The sequence below is a fragment of the Enhydra lutris genome, unplaced genomic scaffold (assembly GCF_002288905.1).
Source record: "Enhydra lutris kenyoni isolate GAN:26980312 unplaced genomic scaffold, ASM228890v2 scaffoldscaffold3, whole genome shotgun sequence".
NCBI lineage: Eukaryota > Metazoa > Chordata > Mammalia > Carnivora > Mustelidae > Enhydra > Enhydra lutris.
This window is the reverse complement of record NW_019154087.1, coordinates 27,018,755-27,039,248: the sequence shown is the minus strand read 5'-3', so window position 1 is coordinate 27,039,248 and position 20,494 is coordinate 27,018,755. Positions and strand designations below refer to the sequence as shown.

At 42.5% G+C, this 20,494-nt stretch overlaps 1 protein-coding gene across 1 annotated transcript in view; it reads right to left on the bottom strand.

Annotated features, from left to right (window-relative positions):
* Window positions 1–20,009, bottom strand: part of LOC111154403 (3-hydroxybutyrate dehydrogenase 2) — a 22,077-nt gene extending 2,068 nt beyond the window's left edge. The window contains exons 1-9 of the mRNA XM_022513966.1: window positions 19,896–20,009; window positions 16,626–16,717; window positions 15,649–15,727; window positions 13,427–13,523; window positions 11,709–11,817; window positions 6,195–6,255; window positions 5,117–5,230; window positions 1,943–2,001; window positions 1,303–1,395 (exon numbers count right to left, since the gene is read on the bottom strand). Of these exons, the coding sequence (XP_022369674.1) occupies window positions 1,303–1,395; window positions 1,943–2,001; window positions 5,117–5,230; window positions 6,195–6,255; window positions 11,709–11,817; window positions 13,427–13,523; window positions 15,649–15,727; window positions 16,626–16,697 (684 nt within the window). The 5' untranslated portion in view covers window positions 16,698–16,717; window positions 19,896–20,009. The remainder of the gene's footprint in view (window positions 1–1,302; window positions 1,396–1,942; window positions 2,002–5,116; window positions 5,231–6,194; window positions 6,256–11,708; window positions 11,818–13,426; window positions 13,524–15,648; window positions 15,728–16,625; window positions 16,718–19,895) is intronic.
* Window positions 20,010–20,494: the final 485 nt, after the last annotated feature.

Sequence of the window (20,494 nt, the reverse complement as noted above, 5' to 3'; positions counted from 1 at the left end):
TCTTCAAACCCTTCAGATTGTTTTTCAGAGTCCATAGTCTCTCATTGTTCACCTCTCCTTCCAATTTCCCCCAACTCCCTTCTCCTAACTCCCCATGTCCTCCATGCTATTTGTTATGCTCCACAAATAAGGGAAACCATATGATAATTGACTCTCTCTGCTTGACTTATTTCACTCAGCATAATCTCAAAGTGTTTTTTTAAAAAGTAAGCTTTCTGATACATATGGACTCCTCTGGGTTCCTCTAAAAGTCCAAAGATCTTTTTATTGCACATTTCAAGCCAGAACATTTCCAAGTATTTGATAACCTAAGCTCTGACTAAACAAGGGCAATTTAGGTCCTCAGCAGCACCCCAAATCAAACGAGCCTTTCTGTAGATACAGAGTCAAAGAGACCACAAAGGCCAATGAACTTGTTCCATTAGTAATTTGTTTAGCAATTCCCGCAGCTACTAAAAACTGTAGTTAACAAATCTGAGAAGTGGTAGCTTCTGTCATTAACACATTTCAGCCACTGTATTTGTCACATTCACCAAACGCCTGGTGTGTACCAAGTTACTGTAAAGAAGAGCTAATGCATCAGTAACACACCTCCTTATTCCTGCCTGGGTCCCTTTCTTCCTCTCTCCTCATACACGGCGGTTCCCTGGTCATATCATATGCAAACACATAAAACAGGGGGATTCTCTTGTTCTCTATGTCTTATAAATGTAGTTTCTGCTTTCGTAGTTGTGTGCCATTTAAGAATATATACAATAGCTATTAAGGGAGAAACTGGTTACGAAATAGATGCAAAGTGGAAAGAGCTAGAGATAGGAATTCCCATATGTGATGACAAACAAGAATTCATAGAAAAAAAGAGCCAGTAGGATTCTCCTAAACTAAAAATACCAGATGCCAATCCTGTGTCTCTAGAGACAATTACATCTGTTTAACTCTCTCCCCATTTCACCTGAAGCTTTCATAATTTTGGAGGTTCATTGCTTGACTTACGTTCAATCAGGCTTTCCCCAATTACAATATTTGAAAGCAATTGTCTCTCATAAAATTGAGCAATTTAATTTTTTCTATCCTCCCTGTCATTTGCTACAAGATTTAGTGACGTGTAGAGTTGAATGAGGAAGAGTTGGTGGCTCTGATCACATGGTCTTTCTTTGAGCAAATTAAATCACAACTGATCCCTAGCTTGTAAGTGCAACCTCTTAGCGTATGTATGTTGCAACTCTCTAATGTGTCCTTATTTTGATAAGCCAATCATGGCCAAATGAGGATAATGAACTCCCTGGGAAGAATAGTGCTTACTTCATCGGAAGCCAAATACACACACAGTAGGGCTATTTCTTCTGCGGTTGCAAATCTTCCAGTCTTCTGTCTCTTCAGGAAATCGTTCCGTGCCTAAGACCAGAAACCATACCAGGTATCAGTGACATAAGGTGAAGTGAGAACTCAGGAGGTAAAAGGCAAGAAGAGTCTATAGAGGTACCAGTGGTGTGCTACTTTGAGTAATCATGTATTATAATGAGAATATCATTAATTTCATTCATTGTGGACCAAGTAGGACTATGGTGACTTCCAAGGTACTCAAACTATGTGTTATGCTTAAACCTACAGACACTATATCAAATCAGTTAAAGAAGTGGGCTTTTTTTTTTAAATTTTTGAAACTGTGGTAAAATACACATAGTATGTTACTTATCATCTTAACCATTTTTAAGTGTAGAGTTCAGTAGTGTTAAGTACATTCACATTATCATGCAACAGATCTCTGGAACTCTTTTCATCTTGCAAAATGGAAACTCTATACCGATTAACCAATAACTCCCCCTTCTCTCCTCCACCACCTCCTGGCAGCCACTCTCTGTCTCTACGAATTTGTCTACTCTAGGTAAGAAAGAGGACATTTTTCAACCAGAAGATATAAACACATTTAAAATAGATTTACCTCTTTGGGATTTGGTCTGGCTTGTATTCTTTCTTGCAGAGATGGGGTATCAACCGTTCCTAAATCAAAGGGGGACATTCAGCTTGGTTAATTACTCAAACTGAAAAAGACATTGACAAACTTTAAACTTCCTTTACATATGATACAGCAATTGGTGAAACCCTTTTCCATGAATATGAATGATAGTTTCACCTCCATTTTCTATGATATTTAAAAATACAGATCATAATTCCTCGTGACGCAAGGCAAAGAATCTGGATGAATTGCCCAGCATTCCCAAGACATATTTTAGTCACAGTACATTGACATGACACTTTAAGGATTTTAGTCACTTTTACATGTATTATCTCAGTTACTTCTCAGAACAACCCTGAGATGTCCACACATCCATATAAGTGCTTCACAGTACAAGAACACAGGATGCCTTCATGATCTCAAAACCATTCTTTGCTGTCAGGTTCACTCTGGGGATTCTTGGGGACTGTGCCATGCCTGTTGTGGTCATCAGTAATTTAGATGGTTCTACATTTTCCTCATTATCTTGCCTATTTTCACTGGTTTCAGATTCCTATATTTAAACGGTTTCATGTTTCTCATAAAAAATATAATTTGAAATTATTTCACTTAAAAAAAAGTAAGAATGACGCTAACATTTTTAAAATCCCACTTGGTTCAGGCTCCCACAGAGCAAGTTGCCCAAATTTTTTTCTTAATTTATATAATCTATAAATTGTCTTCAGAAGGCCTTTTCTTGTGGTGGGCTGACAGCCCTTTGGGCAACCACATGATACATGTAACGTCATAACAAGTGATTTTAGAGTCATACCCTCTGGTCCTGAGAGTGCCATCCGGTTTACCAGAAAACCATTTCTCAATTTTAGCATCATTTGTCATTTCCCTGGAGAAGGTGGGAATCTTCATTCACGAAGTTCTAGCTCCTTTGTGTTTAACACCCTTTCTTTAGGTTACCTGTCTCCTCTCACACTTTACCAGAAGTGGGCAGCCCTTTCGACCTCAGAGTGGAAAACTGCCTTTAGTAGGTCACCCGGTTCATTAGGAACATTTTCTACCTGCCACATCACTGCAGGCAATAGTGTTGATAAACGTTCTGGAGTCACATAAAAAAGATTCTACTTCCAATAATATTTTCCTCACTTCTCTCATCCATAGCCTCCTAACAGTCCAAGACCCTACCAACAGTATGCTTAAGACACCTGAAGCCTTCACTAAACAATATCCTCAAAATCCAGTTTTAAAAAATGCAACTTTGATACCTTCCCACCTGCTCAGACAAGTGAGCATCATCTCTTTCATATGGCTGCTCTTAATGGCTATTAAATGGAACCACAGAGCAAGCTTTCTACTTAATTCTACTTAATTCTACTTAATATACACAATAATAATTGTGCTGAGTCTCCTGTGTCACGGCACAGACTGACACGGCCTGTGCCAGTCTACACGAGCCTGGTGGAAGAGTTGTGACTCTACCGCTGTTGGCGCCACCCCAGACACACTCATCCCTTGTCAGGTTTTCTTTTGTGACTGGCTATTGAGTCATAGCTAGTTCCTTGTTCCAGACGGTTTGATAATATATTTTCCAGTCTTCTGAAAAGTCCAGCTGCTCAAACAACCACATTTTCCATGTCATTTTGCCATTTATTCCACTGGGTAAATGGCACCCAAAATAGCTAGAGTCAAGTGTCACCAGTGGTATGTTAAAACCCAGTGAAACTGGCTTGACTACATCCTCCTTTTTCTAGGTGTTACCTAGGTTTACTTTTCTAGTCCAAGAAAAATCAAGCAGAGCACTTTAACTGGAAATTCTGTAGCTTGAAGGGTGTTTTGTATTCCTCTTTCAAACTGATAAATCAGTGGTTTTTCACTTGAAGGGAGAGCATGGTGGAATATGTAAAAATCTGGTGTGGAACTTTCCAAATGACAAAAATTTTCCTCATCCGCTCTTTCCCCCAATTCTGGCATGCATTTTAGGTTTCGAAAAGTTCCACAGATAAGCGCGAAATCCTGAACTCGCCAATACCACCTGTAAACCCTGAGGGCCGCTTTGATCCTGGAGATGTGATATTTAATTCCTTTTCAGAGAAGAAGTTAGTAATTCTTCTTAGGCTCCCTGTATTCATTTTGGGTCAGTGGAACCAGTGGAAGGGCCTATCTACTTCCTACACAACACACAGTAATTAAGAAAGTAAGTTATTCCTATGAAGTAAGTTACAGAATGCATTTGTTTGGAGAGATCGAATGTCTTATCTACTAAGTTCTGCTTTTCTTCTTTCTTTTCAATGGGAGGTCAGCCTACATTTTGGCAAAAAGCCAGATAGGGAATAATTTTGCTTCGAGAACCATTTATTTGGTCCTTTGAAGCAGGAACATGGTCATAGACAATATGTATGCAAACTCAATGGGACGTCTCAGACTATGACTGTCTTTACTCCACAGGAGGTGGGCCAGATTCCTCCTGCAGGCCACAGTGTGCTGATCCTCTTTTGATAGCATCAAGGAAGGTGTTAATCCCTCCTTTTTATTTATGGCTCACCCCAGGTGATTGACAAGACTCAGTAGCTCCCTGTGTCCTGGGAGGATGCTCTTACTTTCTTCCTGTGGTCCTGCGAGCATGGTCTACTTTTTGTCTTTCCCTTGACAAGGTCATCTCTGGTCTGCTTTCAGAACACCAAGCTCTGGCCAGTTACGTGTCTTGGCCATGAGATTTGGAATTGTTCCACACACACGAATACCACTTAAACCCCTTGCATCTATGGTACATTCTGACTAAGTATCTCATCCCCAACCTACTGTTGGACTCTTATCTATTTTTTTAAAAGATGTTATTTTATTTGAGAGAAAGAGAGCACCAGCTGGGGGAGGGGCAAAGGGAGAGGGAGAAGCAGACTCTCCACTGAGCAGGGAGCCTGACCTGTGGCTCAATTCCAGAACTCTGGGATCATGACTTGAGCCGAAGGCAGATGCTTAACTGACTGAGCCACCCAGGTGGCCCTGCTGGACTGTTACCTTAATAAGCCTAAACCCTTTTTCATTTGAGCTTTTTCCCAGTGACAGGATACAATATAACATGGTAAACAAGCTTCCATGGATAGGTTTCACAGTGGCAGCCAGGGTGTCAGGAAGGACAGGTGTGCAGTCCTGTGGTGCCCACCTCACCTGGACACACGCAGTTGCACCTGATCCCCTGCTGGATGAAGTCTGCGGCCAAGGACTTTGTGAGGCCAATCACAGCTGCCTTGCTTGTACTGTACACACATCTGTTCACAACTCCTGAGGGTGAAAGGAAGGCTCAACAATTGAAAGAACAAAACAACAGTCCCCTTGAGAAAGGGAACATAAATAACTGTCCCCAGTAACCCCTGTCATGCTTCTTCCCATCCCACCTTTTTAAAAATTTGGTATCAGATTTTCTCCCTTAAGAGGGCTGGTTTCTGAAATTTCTGGGAAAATAGTATCATTCTTGGCACAACTCAGTTGAGACTGAGGTGTTGAGAACCCACACGTAGGGGACAGCAGTGGTCTTAGGTTTTCATCATTGGTGGGCAGAACCCTTGGGCAGATTCCAAAAGAGAATCAGGGGAAAGAACAACAGAACAAACCGGTCCAAAAAATCTAGAGGCCCATGCCCTTTCTTTGCTTTCTTGTCTTGGGCAGGCTTCCCGTGCATTCTTGTGGAGAGAAGGGACACTACCTCAGCAGTAGCACTTTCATTTGAAACTCCCAAATCATTTGCCAGACTGTAACATCATTTCTACTTGGCACTACAGTCCTGGCTCATGGACTTGACTTGTTTAGGGCCCAGATCAGCTGACTTTGTGAAGCACTCCCCCGTATCGTGCCAGCACTTTGCACAAACCCGTGTGGTAATACTATCACACTACAGAAGACATGCATTTGCCTCACTCTCCCCCTTTCGGCCATGAGGTGCACATAGTGTTCAATACATTTTTTTTGGTTAATTAAATGGACAAATATTTCCTTTTTCCAGCTTGATTTTCATTTCCATATCCATTAGAAGGAATACAAGGAAGAGCAAATAAAACAAATTCATTTTTTACGATTGGCTTACAATGAAAGCAAAAAGGACTGACAGTAAGGAAAATAATACCAATTTTTTAAAAAGTGGGTTTGAAATTATGTATGGGCTTTATAATCAATGCTATTTGTGAAAACCCATAGATCGTGAAGTTATGGGAGTCTGTGCATCGTGATTCCCAGAGGAAGACAGACTTACCTTTGATGCTAGAAGCCACAGATGACATGTTGATAATGTTGCCAGATTTCTGTGCAAGCATCTGCCAAAACAAAAAAATAAAAAAAAAATGCCACTCCGCAAGATAAAAATATGACCTCTTTAAGAGATTTGCATTTACTTATGGTTTGCAGAAGCATCTTATTAGCTATTAACATGAAGTGCTTTTAAGCAGTCTTAACAGTGTCACCCAGTCATTACTGGGAGAGGATGGCATGCTCACGCACTCACTGGCAGGAACATTTCCCAGGGGGATTGCCGCCTTCCTTTGGCACAAGAGTGTCGGCAAGACCAAGGAGCTCTGAACTACATGGAAAGTTAATGAACATTAATCATTACTTTGTATTCTTGTTGGAAAACTCTTACTTTGACACGTTTGTTGAAGACCTACTGTGATCAGATATGTGCTAGTTCCAGGAGTTTGGAAGATAAACCACACACTCCCTGCCTGTAGACAGCTGCCTGCGACTGGAGGGGTTGACACAACCAGCGTCAGGCGACAGACAGCAGAGACCTCCACAGAGGGGGATTGCGGTGGCGGGAAGGGACCAATCCAGGTTGCGGGACACTCAGAGGAGGGATCCAAAAGAGGAAAGAGGTGGCCTGAGTTTTGAAAACCAGGTCATTAGTCAGAAAAATAAAAGAGAAACGTGTTTTAAGGAGGAAGAACCACATGTATAAAGGCTGTATCATGGAGCTGGGAGGAAGGGATGGGTCTGGTTGGAATGCCGAGCCTGGGAGGAATGAGGCTTCTGAGGCTGATGGGGACTAAATTTAAGAATTTGGGCCTTACCTTGAAGGCAGTGTGGTGGTGACAATGAGGGGTTTAATGCAGAGCAGCGCATGTTTGCATTTGCGGAATACTAAGACTACTGCGGCACTACATCAAGGAGACCCACTGGAAGCTGACAGAGATGCAGAAATGTCTGTGGGCAACAGGGCTGGAGAGAGCTGAGGTAGTAAGTGCAGGATATGGTGAAGGGTTACACACAGTGAGGCCTGCCTCCCTCACTGAAGGAGTGTTTCCTAAGAGCATCTCCCTCAGAATTCCCCCGAAGTGTGAAGGTCTGAAGGGGAGGGTCTGTGGCTATTTTGTCCTCCTAGATGTGGTATACAGTAGGTGGGCCTTACACTGTGATGAATCAAAATCTCTTGAGGTGGAAGCTTCTTTTTAAAATTAATTAATTTAGAGAGCTCATGGGCAGGGGAAGGGTAGAAGGAGGGAATCTTTTTTTTTTTTTAAAGATTTTATTTATTTATTTGACAGACAGAGATCACAAGTAGGCAGAGAGGCAGGCAGAGAGAGAGAGGAGGAAGCAGGCTCCCTGCTGAGCAGAGAGCCCGATGCAGGGCTCGATCCCAGGACCCTGGGACCACGACTTGAGCCAAAGGCAGAGGCTTTAACCCACTGAACCACCCAGGCGCCCCGAGGGAGAGAATCTTAAGCAGACTCCCTGCTGAGTGCAGAGCCCTGCAGGAGACTGGATCTCATAACACTGAGATCATGCCCCGAGCTGAAATCAAGAGTTAGACGCTTGACCGACTCTGCCATGCAGGCACTCTGGGATGCTAGTGTAAAGTGCAGGTTGCTGGACTCTGCCCCAGACCTAAAGGAATAATATAATGAATGAAAAAAAATTGCTATGAGTTAACAATGTTTTCAGATGAATTTATACTTAAGTATAACATGTATGTGTGTTTTCCAGGGCATGTAGGTATGTCTGCGGGCATGTGGACCCATGAATCCTTTGTGGGAAGAAGCAAGAGCTGGAGAGAATCCCTGCCCAATGGGCATTACCTTCTCATTGAAATCAGAGGCTCGGAGGATGACCATAAAGAACAAGGAGGGGATGGTGGACACTGAGAGTGGTAAAGGGTAAAAACAGCTGGTCAGAGGAAGGAAAATTGGGACACAATGGGCCATCAGAGTCAAGGAAAAAGTTCCTAAAAGGAAAGTGTCTCAGCAGTCAGTATAGAGAGAGAAGTTGCTTCTGCTGGGGTGAGTTGCTCTAGCAGCTTTCGGACAGAGAGGTGCAGGAATGGAGGTGAGTAACTGAGTGGTCCAGGATGAGCCTCCTCCACACCAGAGGTCTCCCCATAGTATTCCCCTCCCTTGTTTTGATACTTAGTTACCATTTGCACCCAGGAGCAGAGAGTCTAAAACAAGCTAAGGCATTGTGTTGGATTAAAGGGTGCAAGGGGGGTGCTGAGGCGACCCATCCAAGTCAAAGACAGCAGTAGGCATGAAAATATTGAACCCAACTTGCTTGGCTATATGATAAAGAGGATCATAATGAAATGGGGTCCTCATAAAAAAGACGAGGAGAGTAAGTCAAGGCTTGAAAACAAAGCCTTATTATTCTTTCATATCCAACTTTGCAAATAACCCATTTTTACATATTTTTTATTTTTTTTCATTTTACTGAGCTATCATTGTCATATGTAACCCATTTTTAATGCCTTTAGGATACATAGACTCCAACTGGATGTATAAAGATGAAATATTAAATAAGTTCAGCCTCTCATCTTCTGATATGCAGCAGTTCCTCAGGCAAAACTTTAGAATACAGTCACCTAGGAGATGTTAGTGCTGCCCCTAACACTTGTGCCATCCATTCAACCAGGTCTGTCTGCTGGTTCTCAAGCCCTGTCCTTGCCTCCTTCCATGCAGTCTTCTCAACGCTGGCTCAGTGTCTACTGGTAGAGTGTGGTGCTCTTCCTTGCTCCCCACTCGACAGCCCTCTCTGGCAAATACGACTTGTATAAAGTGAAATGCCTCCTACGTGGGGATCCTCTGTAGGATTCACCTCCCAGAAACTCAGGCAGAGGCTGGAAAGAGCTCTGAAAATTCCCTCGAGCTGTACATCAACTAGATCAACTAGTCCTACCCCAACCCAGCTTTTTGTCCCCACTGACCTCAGCTCCTAAACCTAGCAGACCTTGGTTTCTTGGGTCTTTGGTGATTCCATGTCTGACCTTTTCCTGGACTGACAGCCTAGATCGATTGATTGATTGACTGATTCATTCATTCAACAAATACCTGACAAAGCACTTCTATGTGCTAAGAGTCTTCTAAGATACAGCAAAGCAGAGAAACCTTCACATAGCCAAGATTTCCCTGACTTTGGATTTTGCACTGACCTCTTCTTAGAGTATTTTTAAATTGTTCTTTGCTTCTTGACTCATATTCCAGTTCTGGAATGGTTTTTAGTACGTCTACCCATGAACAAAAATTTCCAAAAGTGTTTCTTTGTTCTGACCACCTGACTTTTCAGATCTGCCTGGACTCTAAATACTGGCTTCCCCTGGAAAGTTCTTTTTTTTTTTTTTTTTTTTTGGTTAAAGATTTTACTTATTTATTTGACAGAGAGAGAGAGAGAGAGAGAGAGAGATATCACAAGTAGGCAGAGAGATAGGCAGAGAGAGGGGGAAGCAGGCTCCCTGATGAGCAGAGAGCCCGATGTGGGGCTCGATCCTAGGACCCTGAGATCATGACCTGAGCTGAAGGCAGAGGCTTAACCCACTGAGCCACCCAGGCGCCCACCACCCGAAAGTTCTAACCTGGAAATGTGCTTCATAGTAATTGAACCTAGAGGATCCCAGACAATTGGAGCTGGAAGGGATCATGTAATTTCTCACCTTCATTTTAAATACAGTGCAAGTGCCATCTCCCAAGGCACACAGTGAAGGAGGGGCAGAGTTCAGGCTGTGATGCCAGAGTCCGAAATCTGGGGTCAGGTTGGTTACTGTGACTTTCATCCTGCCCATCCTAGTCATTAATATCTCTTGGGGTTTTTTTTTATAAATGGGTGTTACTGCTCATATAGATTATTGTTAAGATGCTTTAAATCATAGGTAAACTCACTAATTTGCAAGTTAGTGTTTGCTATTTCAAAAGTTAACACTTACTGACAAGTATAAATTTTAGCTCCATGGGACCATACCTCACCCTTGCTGCCTTCACTCATATTTGTAAAGCATTCCAGACATGAAGGAGGGTGGTTATGTTGGTGTGACTGTGACCTAAACTTTCTCCTTTTACCATAGCCTCTGCTTCTTTCCCATATCCTAGAATCAGTCTTCAAAAAATAATCCAAGTTCCAAATAGCATAGATTCTCATGAACTCCAAGTAAGCAGAAAAAATGAGATTTGTATTAAAAAAAAAATTGCTGGTCAACATCCTGTGGACCCACTGAGAGATCCTTTTTAGGTGCTCAACAAGCAGATTAAAACAAATTTCTTTGTTTCTAAGTCAATTTTTCCTAACTTCCCTTTTAATGTTCATCTGGATCCTTCTTAACATTAGGCTGAATGTTCAGAGCAAAGCATCAGCCCTGCCTTGCCATTAAAAAAGCTCTTCTCTGTGCTGGGCTGGCAGCATTCGGCATGTCTGTCATCTAATCCAGCTGGGCTGGAAGACAAGAATGGCTCCTCTGCATTTCACTAGGGTTCCATTGGCAACTTTGGACTGAGCTGGTTCTGTACTGAGTCTGCCCCTTTCATCGTCTGAGCTTGTGCGGTTGGCTTACTACTGGCTTGTAAGTTCATTTGAACTCATTGTTTTTCCTATTTACTCTCCCCTTCCCCCAGAACACCCAGTGTGTACTTTATATCAAAAGGCATTTAACGCTTGTTTCTAAAATAAAATGAAAAACATTGATGAGTTGTGTGAAGGCTGTGGAATTCAAGGGCAGCAGACCCAGGAGGAATGCTCTCTCTTTAGCATACACTGTCTCTCACCTCTCTGGTGCCTCTGTGGCTCACCTAAAAACAAGGAGAATACTCAGGGAACAGAAAAGCAATGGTGGTACGTCCATCTTGAGAGCATGTGCCTGGACACTGAAATCCGAAAAGGGGCCCAACTTCCAGGGTTCAGATCCTGCTCTAACCACTTGCTAGTTATGTGACCTTGGGCAAGTTATCTCACCGCCCAGTTTTATCCTTTGTACTGTGGATGTGATAAAGTAGCACTTACCTCATCACATTCTTCTGGTCCTGCATGCCTCCTTGCTGTCCCTCTCCCTGGGGCCCTCTTCCTCACATACCTGAATGGCTAGCACCCTCATTTCAGTTGGAACTCTAAGAAAATTCCAGCTTCTCAGAGAGGCCCTCCTGGACTTTACTGAGATCCTAGCTTCTTCTTCATATTACTTCTAATCACTCCCCAAGTTATATGTCTCATTACCCATTATCCTGTCTCACTCCTCAAAAATGGGATCTCTCTTAGAGAAGGGACTTTGTTTAGTTTTCTGATGGGTCTTCTGCACCTAGAATGGACACCTGCAAATAGAAAGTGCTTAATATTTCTTGACCATTTCTTAACTGGAAGGTTAAATGAGTTAATTCATATTAAATGCTTGATATAAGTGTTCAGTACAGGTTAGTCATTAGGGTAGCTACTGTCACTGCTCGGCACATGCGAGGACCCTTTCTGGGTGCCCGGTGTGGAGGCCTACTTATCCAGTGGTGCTTATCCTAGTGGTGGTGGTCCTTACTTTAGGAAGAAATGCCTTGATCATCAAGTACATGCTGCGGACATTGAGATTCATTGAGAAGTCCCAGTCTTTCTCCTCACAGTCCAGGATGGTTCCGTGATGGACAAAACTGGAAGAAGGATTGATCAATGGGGAAAAGTGATCATTTAAGAAGATCTGTATTCCATTTCCTTACCATTTTTTACTGTCATATATTGACTCAGGCCATTGACCTTCCCTTTTGAAGATTTTAACAATTTGGAATATGACTTAGTACATTAGGTTAATGAGTATCCAACTTAAGCTAAATAAATTTATTGGAAAACATCTTTCTTTTAAAAAAGAAAGGCAGAGGTTTGGGGCCACCAAACATAAGCTGGACATCAAATGCACAGGAAATAATGATAAACAAACGTGAGACTAGGACGCCAGCCCTGACTCCTATGTCAAGAGCAACAGTGCCCTCTGGTGACACAGATTTAGTTTTCAAAGGGAAATAAATCAAATTGCAAGGAAAACCAGTGTCTCCACAATCTCAGGGCTGCAAGGTAATATTGCTATCATACAGTTCTAACATATTGAGTAAACAAAGCAGAAAAAAACCCAAACTTTTCAAGCAGCCTTTACTCCTTTTCAAGTCACATTCGTAAATAACCTGCTCATCTTTCATATGACAGCAAGAACCACACGCTCTATTTCTATACCTCTTACCTTGTTGAAAATTTAATATATAGATGTTCAAAACCTAATTTTCCTGGTTTTCTTTTTGTGATGGCTCTCAGTATATTCTCATATAAGGAATGAGCAGTTTATAAAATAGATTATCATAAATTGTTGTTTTGAGTTAATTTCCACACAATTTAACATATGACAAACTACAAATGGACTTTTTTTTTTTTTTCACTGAAACATGATTAGCAAGAAGAACAAAAATATATTAGAAGACTCTGGAATTTTTCTGTCAATGCGGCAGTGCAAATATAACACTAAGAACAAATATAACACTAAGTACAAATATAACAAGAAAAGTGGAATGTCACTTAGTTCCTGCGTAAATGTCCGTTGGGTTCAGCTCTACTGGGCTATGTCTGAGTAGAGAAATAGTAGCACTGCCTGTCCTCGGTGTGGCTGCTTCAGTTCCAGTCTCCCCTCATTCACACATGGTTCAGGACTGTTGGTACAACCCTAGTAAGTTCAATTAAGCCATTCTCCTTGCACTCTATACAGAAGTGCAACACGGAAACTTCTTTTGCTGGGTGGGGCTCATTGTTCCAGTAAGAAACCCTGAGCTTGGGCAGTGTAGAGGACTGGCTGGAACGTTGTGCCAAAAAACGGGGAACACCTGCATTTCAATAGGCTGAGTACTTGATTTGTGGTAAATATACTTGTTTTAAAGACATCTACTGGAAAACAGTTTTTCATTTTATCTTATACGTCTTAGTGGAACATTCATAACCCGTCCAGTGTGAGGCATTACCAGCCTTAAGAACGTCAACAGGTTTGGATTACTACCAGTTCTCTTGAGCAGACCATGATTCCCCTTAGGACTCAGCCCATGTCCACTTCTCTGGCTTTCTCACTTGCTGAATCTTGGAATAAAAATTCTATCTAAACTCTAGCTGTATTTCCTAAGAAATATATTATGGTTCATGATGACTAGTTTTGCCATAGTATCAAAAGTCATTAAATAAAAGAGAAAATTTTCTGTAAGGACAGTGAAATTAAAGTGTGTGAATTACCCAGCAACATTAAAGAGAACATCAAGTCTCTCAATTTCACTGGCAAACTGGTCAATTTGTTTCTTCTTTGTGACATCAAGGGTCCGAATTTGAATACCTGAAAAATAAAACAAAAGACACGATTTACCTTTACTCATAAAAATGTTTAGCTTTGAAGATTTAGCTGTTTTGAAGTGTAAAGACTACAATATTGGTCCAGTTAGGCTTCACAGGATTGTTGGCCATTAGTAGGGTCTTAGGAATCTCAGAATCTTATAGTCCTCCTCATCCAGAGCTCTGTATCAGATGCCTCTGTAAGCCAGCAGTAACATCTGAAAGTGGGTCCATTCCAGCCCTTCCTTTCCCCAGAGGTTGAATCACTGCTACAGTGATCCTGAATTCTGTCTCAGGGGGAAAGACAGGGGTGGTGGGAGAAGCGATTGTTTCTATTTGTGCCCTTTACCTTTATGTCAATTCTTCTATTTACTAGCAATGACTTTGTCGGTCATGGGTACCATCACTTATTTCTGGACTGAATTGCAAGAAGAGACATGAGGCCAGAAGAAAAGATGGAAATACCATGAGAGATCTGGCATGGGGTCTGAGAAAGACATGTTGTACTAGCTACTAAAATAAAACCAAAAAACCAAACAACCCCCCCCCCCAACCTAAACCAACAAATATGCCTTAATGAAAGAAGCAGTTACTTTTACTATTTTAAAAATATATGGTTTATTTTATTCTTCCGTTTTGGATATAGAAAAGAAAGATTATAAATGAAGAAAGGGAAAACTAAAACCGAGTTTCAGAAGAACTTCCTTTGCTTCTTGCTTTTCTAGGACAGCAGCTTCCCTTAGACTTGTTGAAATGGTAACTCAACACGGTCTAATTCAGTTAACTAATACAGTGGACTAAGTTGTATCTGATCATGTAACCAGTTCTATTTTGCCGAAACAGTTAGCTTTCAAATGAGTTCTACGTCCTGATTTCTTTCTGAGTAACGCTACTAGAAGACCTCTAATGCTGGATTTAGGTTCAGTGTGGTATGGTGAGGGGCAATACGCACCCAGACAAGTTAATCTCTTACAGTTTCTCATCATGATACGTGATTTTATGGCTGAGCTATCTCCAGTATGGTAGTCACTAGTCACTTGTGGCTACTGAGCATCAGAAATGCAGATAGTCTGAACTGAAATGTACTGGAAGTGTAAAGTACACGGACATTTCAAAGATTTGGTATAAAAATGTAAAGTATTCCATTAGTAACTTTTAAAATACTGTGTATGTAAAAATTATAATATTTTAGATATATTGAATTAAGTAAATATATTGTTATTACTATTATTTTAAGATTTATTTATTTATTTGACAGGGAGAGAGAGAGAGCACAAGCAGGGGGAGTGGAAGAGGGAGAAGCAGGCTCCCTGCTGAGCAGGGAGCCAGATTCGGGACTCAATCCAAGGACTCCAGGATCATGACCCAAGCCGAAGGCAGATACCCAACCAACTGAGCCACTAAGGCGCCCCTAAGAAATATATTATTAAAATTAATGTCACCTGTGTCTTTTTACTTTTTAAATGTAGCCACTACAAAAATTGACAGTCATCATTGACATCAACATTGACATCATGTTTCTATTGGATAGTGCTTCCCTCACAGAGAGGCACTCAAGTGGAAAGTCATCATTAAACGTTAACAGTAAGGGACGCCTGGGTGGCTCAGTTGGTTAAGCGTCTGCCTTTGGCTCAGGTCATGATCCCAGGGTTCTGAGATTGAGTCCAGCATTGGGCTCCTTGCTCAGCAGGGAGCCTACTTCTACCTCTCCCCCTACTTGTGCTCTCACTCTGAGAAATAAATAAATAAAATCTTTAAAAAAAAAAGTTAACATTAACAGGGGCACTTGACTGGCTCAGTCGGTAGAACGTGCAACTCTTGACCTCAGGATCATGAGTTCAAGCTCCGTGTTGGGCTAGAGTTTACTTAAAAAAAGTTAGCAACTGTTAAATTTTCGTGTTATTTTGTCACTGAGTACTGAATCTTTCAACATGTTTCAGAAAAAAATATTTTAGGTATACATCTTAAAATGTTGCTTATACATTTAAATATATAGATTTTTGTGGGTTCGCACAATATGGATTGGATATCAGGGAATCAGGCTCTGAAGAGAAGGCCAGTGTAACTAAGTAGCCAAGGAATTTTCTTTCAGCACCTGAATCCCAAGTTCACACTGTCAACTTGCTTACCGGGGCACTCTTCAAGTTCCTGAAGTTTGGACTCATTGATATCCGTGGCGATGACTTTGGCACCTTCTCTTGCAAAAGCCTGAGAGACACAATGTGCAAGTAAATCCTTTGTTTATTTGATTTGATTCCATTCTCGTGAGTAGAAAGTCAGTTAGCCTTTCCCTCTTCATCTTATTTTCATTGTTTTCCTTATAAAATAGGTGGAATTTCAAGCTCTCTATTCTCACTTCACCTTTCCCATGTTACTGTTTTTATCATTAATTAGAACAACATGACATACATTGTGCTTGTCATTTGACTTTGTCCCTTTAAGCATTATCAAATAAAATCGTGTTTTTAAAAACTAGGACTCTGTTACTGACACCTCTCAAAATACTATTATGTGATGTGATAGCCTGTACTTCATTTCTGAGCAAGTTCTTACTATTTTCCATTTCCTATTATATTCCAAGTAATAAGAGAAAATGGGTTATTTCAATACTTTTTCACCTAAGAGTATACTACTGTTTTCATAAATGTCAAACCATACCATACGACTATACCATAAGTGTATTAATTAGCTCAGGTGGGGGTTATAATGTGCAAGAAGTTGACATAAATTGGAAGGTAAAGGTAACCTGATAGTCTCATAACTCTAGAGTCCTGTACCTGAACTGACATAATTTCAGAAAGCTATGCATTCCGGTAGGGCCCCTGTAGCAAATATATCATAATGCACAGAAACTGAGCAAAGAAAGAAGTCTCTCAGAGTCAAAAGGTACCAGTAATGTCACATAATAAACATGTGAAGTGTTCATTCCTTCATCTGCCCAGGGTGAGGGATAGCGACTTTTCTTTTTGTAACTTAGGACAACAGAAACACAAAATTAAAAAAAAAAAAAGAAAAAAAAAGTAGAGCAGAATTAAATAGCCACAGGATCTATCCACATAATTCAATACCTCAAAAGCTAGTAAGCAAACAACAGATAATAACTTACTAAGGCGGCTGCCCGGCCAATCCCCTGAGCGGCGGCTGTCACGACGATGACCTTCCCATCAAGGCGACCCATAACGGAGCCTGCAGTTTAAGCTAGAGACATGTGTGTAACGGCTTAGTGTATAGTCCTGTGCAGTGACTTCTAGATTGAGCAGTTCGATGAACTCTTTAAGAACGTAATGACCTGTCATCTGAATTCTCCATGCATGCTAACTCTAGATACCTAGCTTAGTATATAGAAAACATTTAGCATAACCCATTGAAGTGATAACAGATATTGGACTTTAATCCACCATTTGGTTTCTTGAGGACTTAGAGAAGACAGCATCTGATACTGACATAGCAGAGGCAGGGTCCTTCCCCTCCCTAGCATCACCATTGTCCCCACCGTCCCTCTACAAACTGCTGTGGCGTTGTATGTGTCCTTGCTAGTGGGGGCTGCTTCTCAATTTCTCTGCTGTAACTTTTCTTGGGGTTCGCACTATCAGTTGTCTCTGGCTTTTCCTTGTCACTGGAAAGATTTCATGGTTGGCCTCAGAGAGTCATTGAACAAAAGAGCTGGAAAATCAAATCATGTCCAATACTCCCATTTTATAGATGAGAAAACTGATTTGACTTCCTAAGGTCACAGACCCAGTTAATGACAGAGTGAGAACTAAGCTCAGGCCTCCTGACTCCTTTGCTATGTAAGATTTCACCCCACAAAGCTGCTGATCCTCTCTTAAAGTTTAAGCATTTACTTGAATTTTAATAGATACCAGCAGTAATTTTCAGAATGGAGGACTGAGGAATTCTGACCTAGGGGAAATAAGATATGCATAAGATATTTGGTTCTTGGGATGCCTGTGTGGTTCAGTCAACCGGTTAAGTGTTAAGTGTCTGCTGTCAGCTCAGGTCATGTTCCCAGGGCCCTGGGATCCAGCCCCACGAGGGCTCACTGCTGATAGGGGAGCCTGCTTTTCTCCCTCCTTCTCTGCCTGCAGCTCTCCCACTATTTGTGCCCTCTTGTGCTTGCTCTCTCTGTCAAATAAATAAAATCTAAAAAGAAAGAAAGAAAGAAAGAAAGAAAGAAAGAAAGAAAGAAAGAAAGAAAGAAAGAAAGAAAGAAATTTGGATCTTGGATGGTAGCTTTTCAGGATGAGAGGAATGGCTCATGATGAGGTTGGGGATTGGGGTACTTAAGGTCAAATGATGATCAACTGAGGGTTTCTTCAAGGAACTGAGTACATTTTCTCACCCCACTATCCTTAATGGGTTCCTATGATCTCACAACAAGTCACACAATGGCTGCTTTGTCCCAAGTCATCACATCCCCATTCCAGGAAAAAAAAAAAAAAAAAAGGTGGAAACTAAAAGCTTTCCAGAGGGTCCTCACTTTCTATTCAAGAAGGAAGCCCTCCTTAGAAATTCCAACCCTCATTTCACAGGCCAGCTCTAGTAGCAGAGGCTAGGAATTTGAGAGTTTTGTTTTCTATTCTCTAAAAAGAGAAAAGGGAGCTAGCCCCCTTAAATGGGCCATGTAAGATAACCTACACAATCACCCTGCTCAATTACCTGCCTGATAAAGAACAGATAGCTAGCTAGTCTTGCCTAGAGAACTCACATGATCCAGTCCTTTCTTTTTGAACCCATCTCTGTTAAGCTCGGAATGCTGAGGCGCCAGTTACTCTTGTGGGCAATGGGACTAAAGGACTGATGGAAAAAGTGTGACACAATCTGACATGTATTTTAGAAAGATCACTGTGGGGCAGACCCCGGGGACGGGTGGTTTCCTTGGGAGGGTGTGCTGTGGCCTGAGGGGCGGGTGAAAATCGCAGGGAGGAAGGAGACGGAGAGGGGAGCTGGACGACAGCAGTGTTTCAGTTGGAGACTGAGTCTGGTCACCCATGCACTACCTTCAGAAGGATTAAGTGGTCTTCCCCTTGTCTCCGGGCTGTGAATTCAAACCTAGGCCTCCAGGTTTCAGGTGCAAGAGAAGACCTCGCGGGTCGCGTCGTTCCTGCGGTCTTGGCACGCCCTCCCGCGCCCTAGGTCCGCCCGCGGCAGCGCGCCCTCCGCGCGGAGGCGAGTGCGTGAGTTCCAGGACCATTTCTGTGCGACACAGAGACCTCGCGGCCCCTCCCACCACTGCACCGCCCAGCCGGCGGCCCTCGCTCCCAGCCGCGCGGTGCGTGGTCCTCCCCCGGGATCCGACGGCCGGTTCTCTCGTTTCCTCTCACCCTAGCATTTCCTCTCGTAACGCGACGCAAGCTTAATTCGGGGTTGGAGTTTTGCTTCCCAGAGGGCCCCACCAGCAACCCGCTCCGGGGACCTGCTTGCAGCTTCCCGAAGTCCTCGGATTGACTCTGCGCTCGTTAGGGGCCCGGGGGGCCGACTTTTACAGTGCCGGACCTACTCTGATGCCAGGGAGTCCCGCTGTTTGTTTCGCTTTTCTTTATTCTTACACGAGTGATGCATTTGCACTGTAAACACGTTAAGAGCTGAGAGATACACAGGCTTTAGAAAGAGGAGACTCCAATAAACTCCACCCCCGCGCCCCGATCGTGGGCATGGTGTATTAGGAAGCTATTATTTCGCACCCCTGTCACTGCCGGCCGTAGGCGCCTGACACTGAAGGCGCGCACGAGAGGTTTCTCTACAAATCTGGGACGCCCGGAGACGCGCTTGCTGAACAACTGTTCGAGCACGGAGCGGCCGCCTCGCTCACTCTGAAATCTCTCTCTCGCAGGCCCTGTCTCTCGGGAACCAAATTTTGGGGACAAATCCTTACTGTTACAATAGGCGATACTATCAAACTAAAATGAATTTATTGGGGCGCCTGGGTGGCTCAGTGGGTTAAGGCCTCTGCCTTCGGCTCAGGTCATGATCCCAGGGTTCTAGGATCGAGCCCCGCATAGGGCTCTCTGCTCCCCGGGGAGCCTGCTTCCCTATCTCTCTCTCTCTGCCTGCCTCTCTGCCTACTTGTGATCTCTGTCAAATAAATAAATAAAATATAAAAAAAAATAAAATGAATTTACTTGGGAAAGTCAGTGCAGACACGACCTGAAACGGTAAAATGAGGCAACTCTCAATAAATCCAACGTGAAAGCCACACTGAAAACCTTACCTATACCAGAGTTTCAAACTTGTTAAAAACACACCCTTATCTTGATCTAACTGCTAAGATTAATCTTGAAATAGGTACCCCGCAGAGCAAAGCAAATCGAAGCGCCCCCCATCCCCCCGCCTTCCCAGGCTGAAGTGTAACTTAAAAAATATTAGGAAGTCTTACTTTAGAGCAGCAAGTGGATGTCGTCCTCCAGATCCCTGGGCCAGCCACAGACTTGATGAGACCTTTGTGCAGAAGCAAGTCAGGCGCATCACGCACGCCGGGATTTGTAGTTTCCTTCGGTTTTAGGAGAAGGAGGCTCACGTTTGTATACTATATTTGTGTGTGTGTGTGTGTGCTGCCATCTACTGGACATCTGGTAGAACGGCTAACTCCAAGGAGAAGGTGAAAAATGGAAAGGCAACTCAGGGCTTACTTAGGAAATGGGAATCATTTACGTCACTTTAATCCAAGTCTTTGTTGTTTGTTCGTGCCTACTATGTGCTGTTCTAGGATATTAAAAACTTAATGAGTCAGAAACATCATATGGAAGACAGCAGGTCAATGACATAGAAGGACCCTAGGTCATTTAAGATAGTGGAGTCTTCCTTCCTGGCCCTTCACCAAGATTGTTTTGAGGGAGAGAAATAAAAATTCCCTTGTGTTTAAGGTATAGTTATGGTTGTTTTGTCACACTCTTTGTCTTCTAACACTTGTCCATATTTAGTGGCGGGGTGCAGGCACCGCAAGTACATGGAGGGGCAGGGTCCAGGTAACACTCT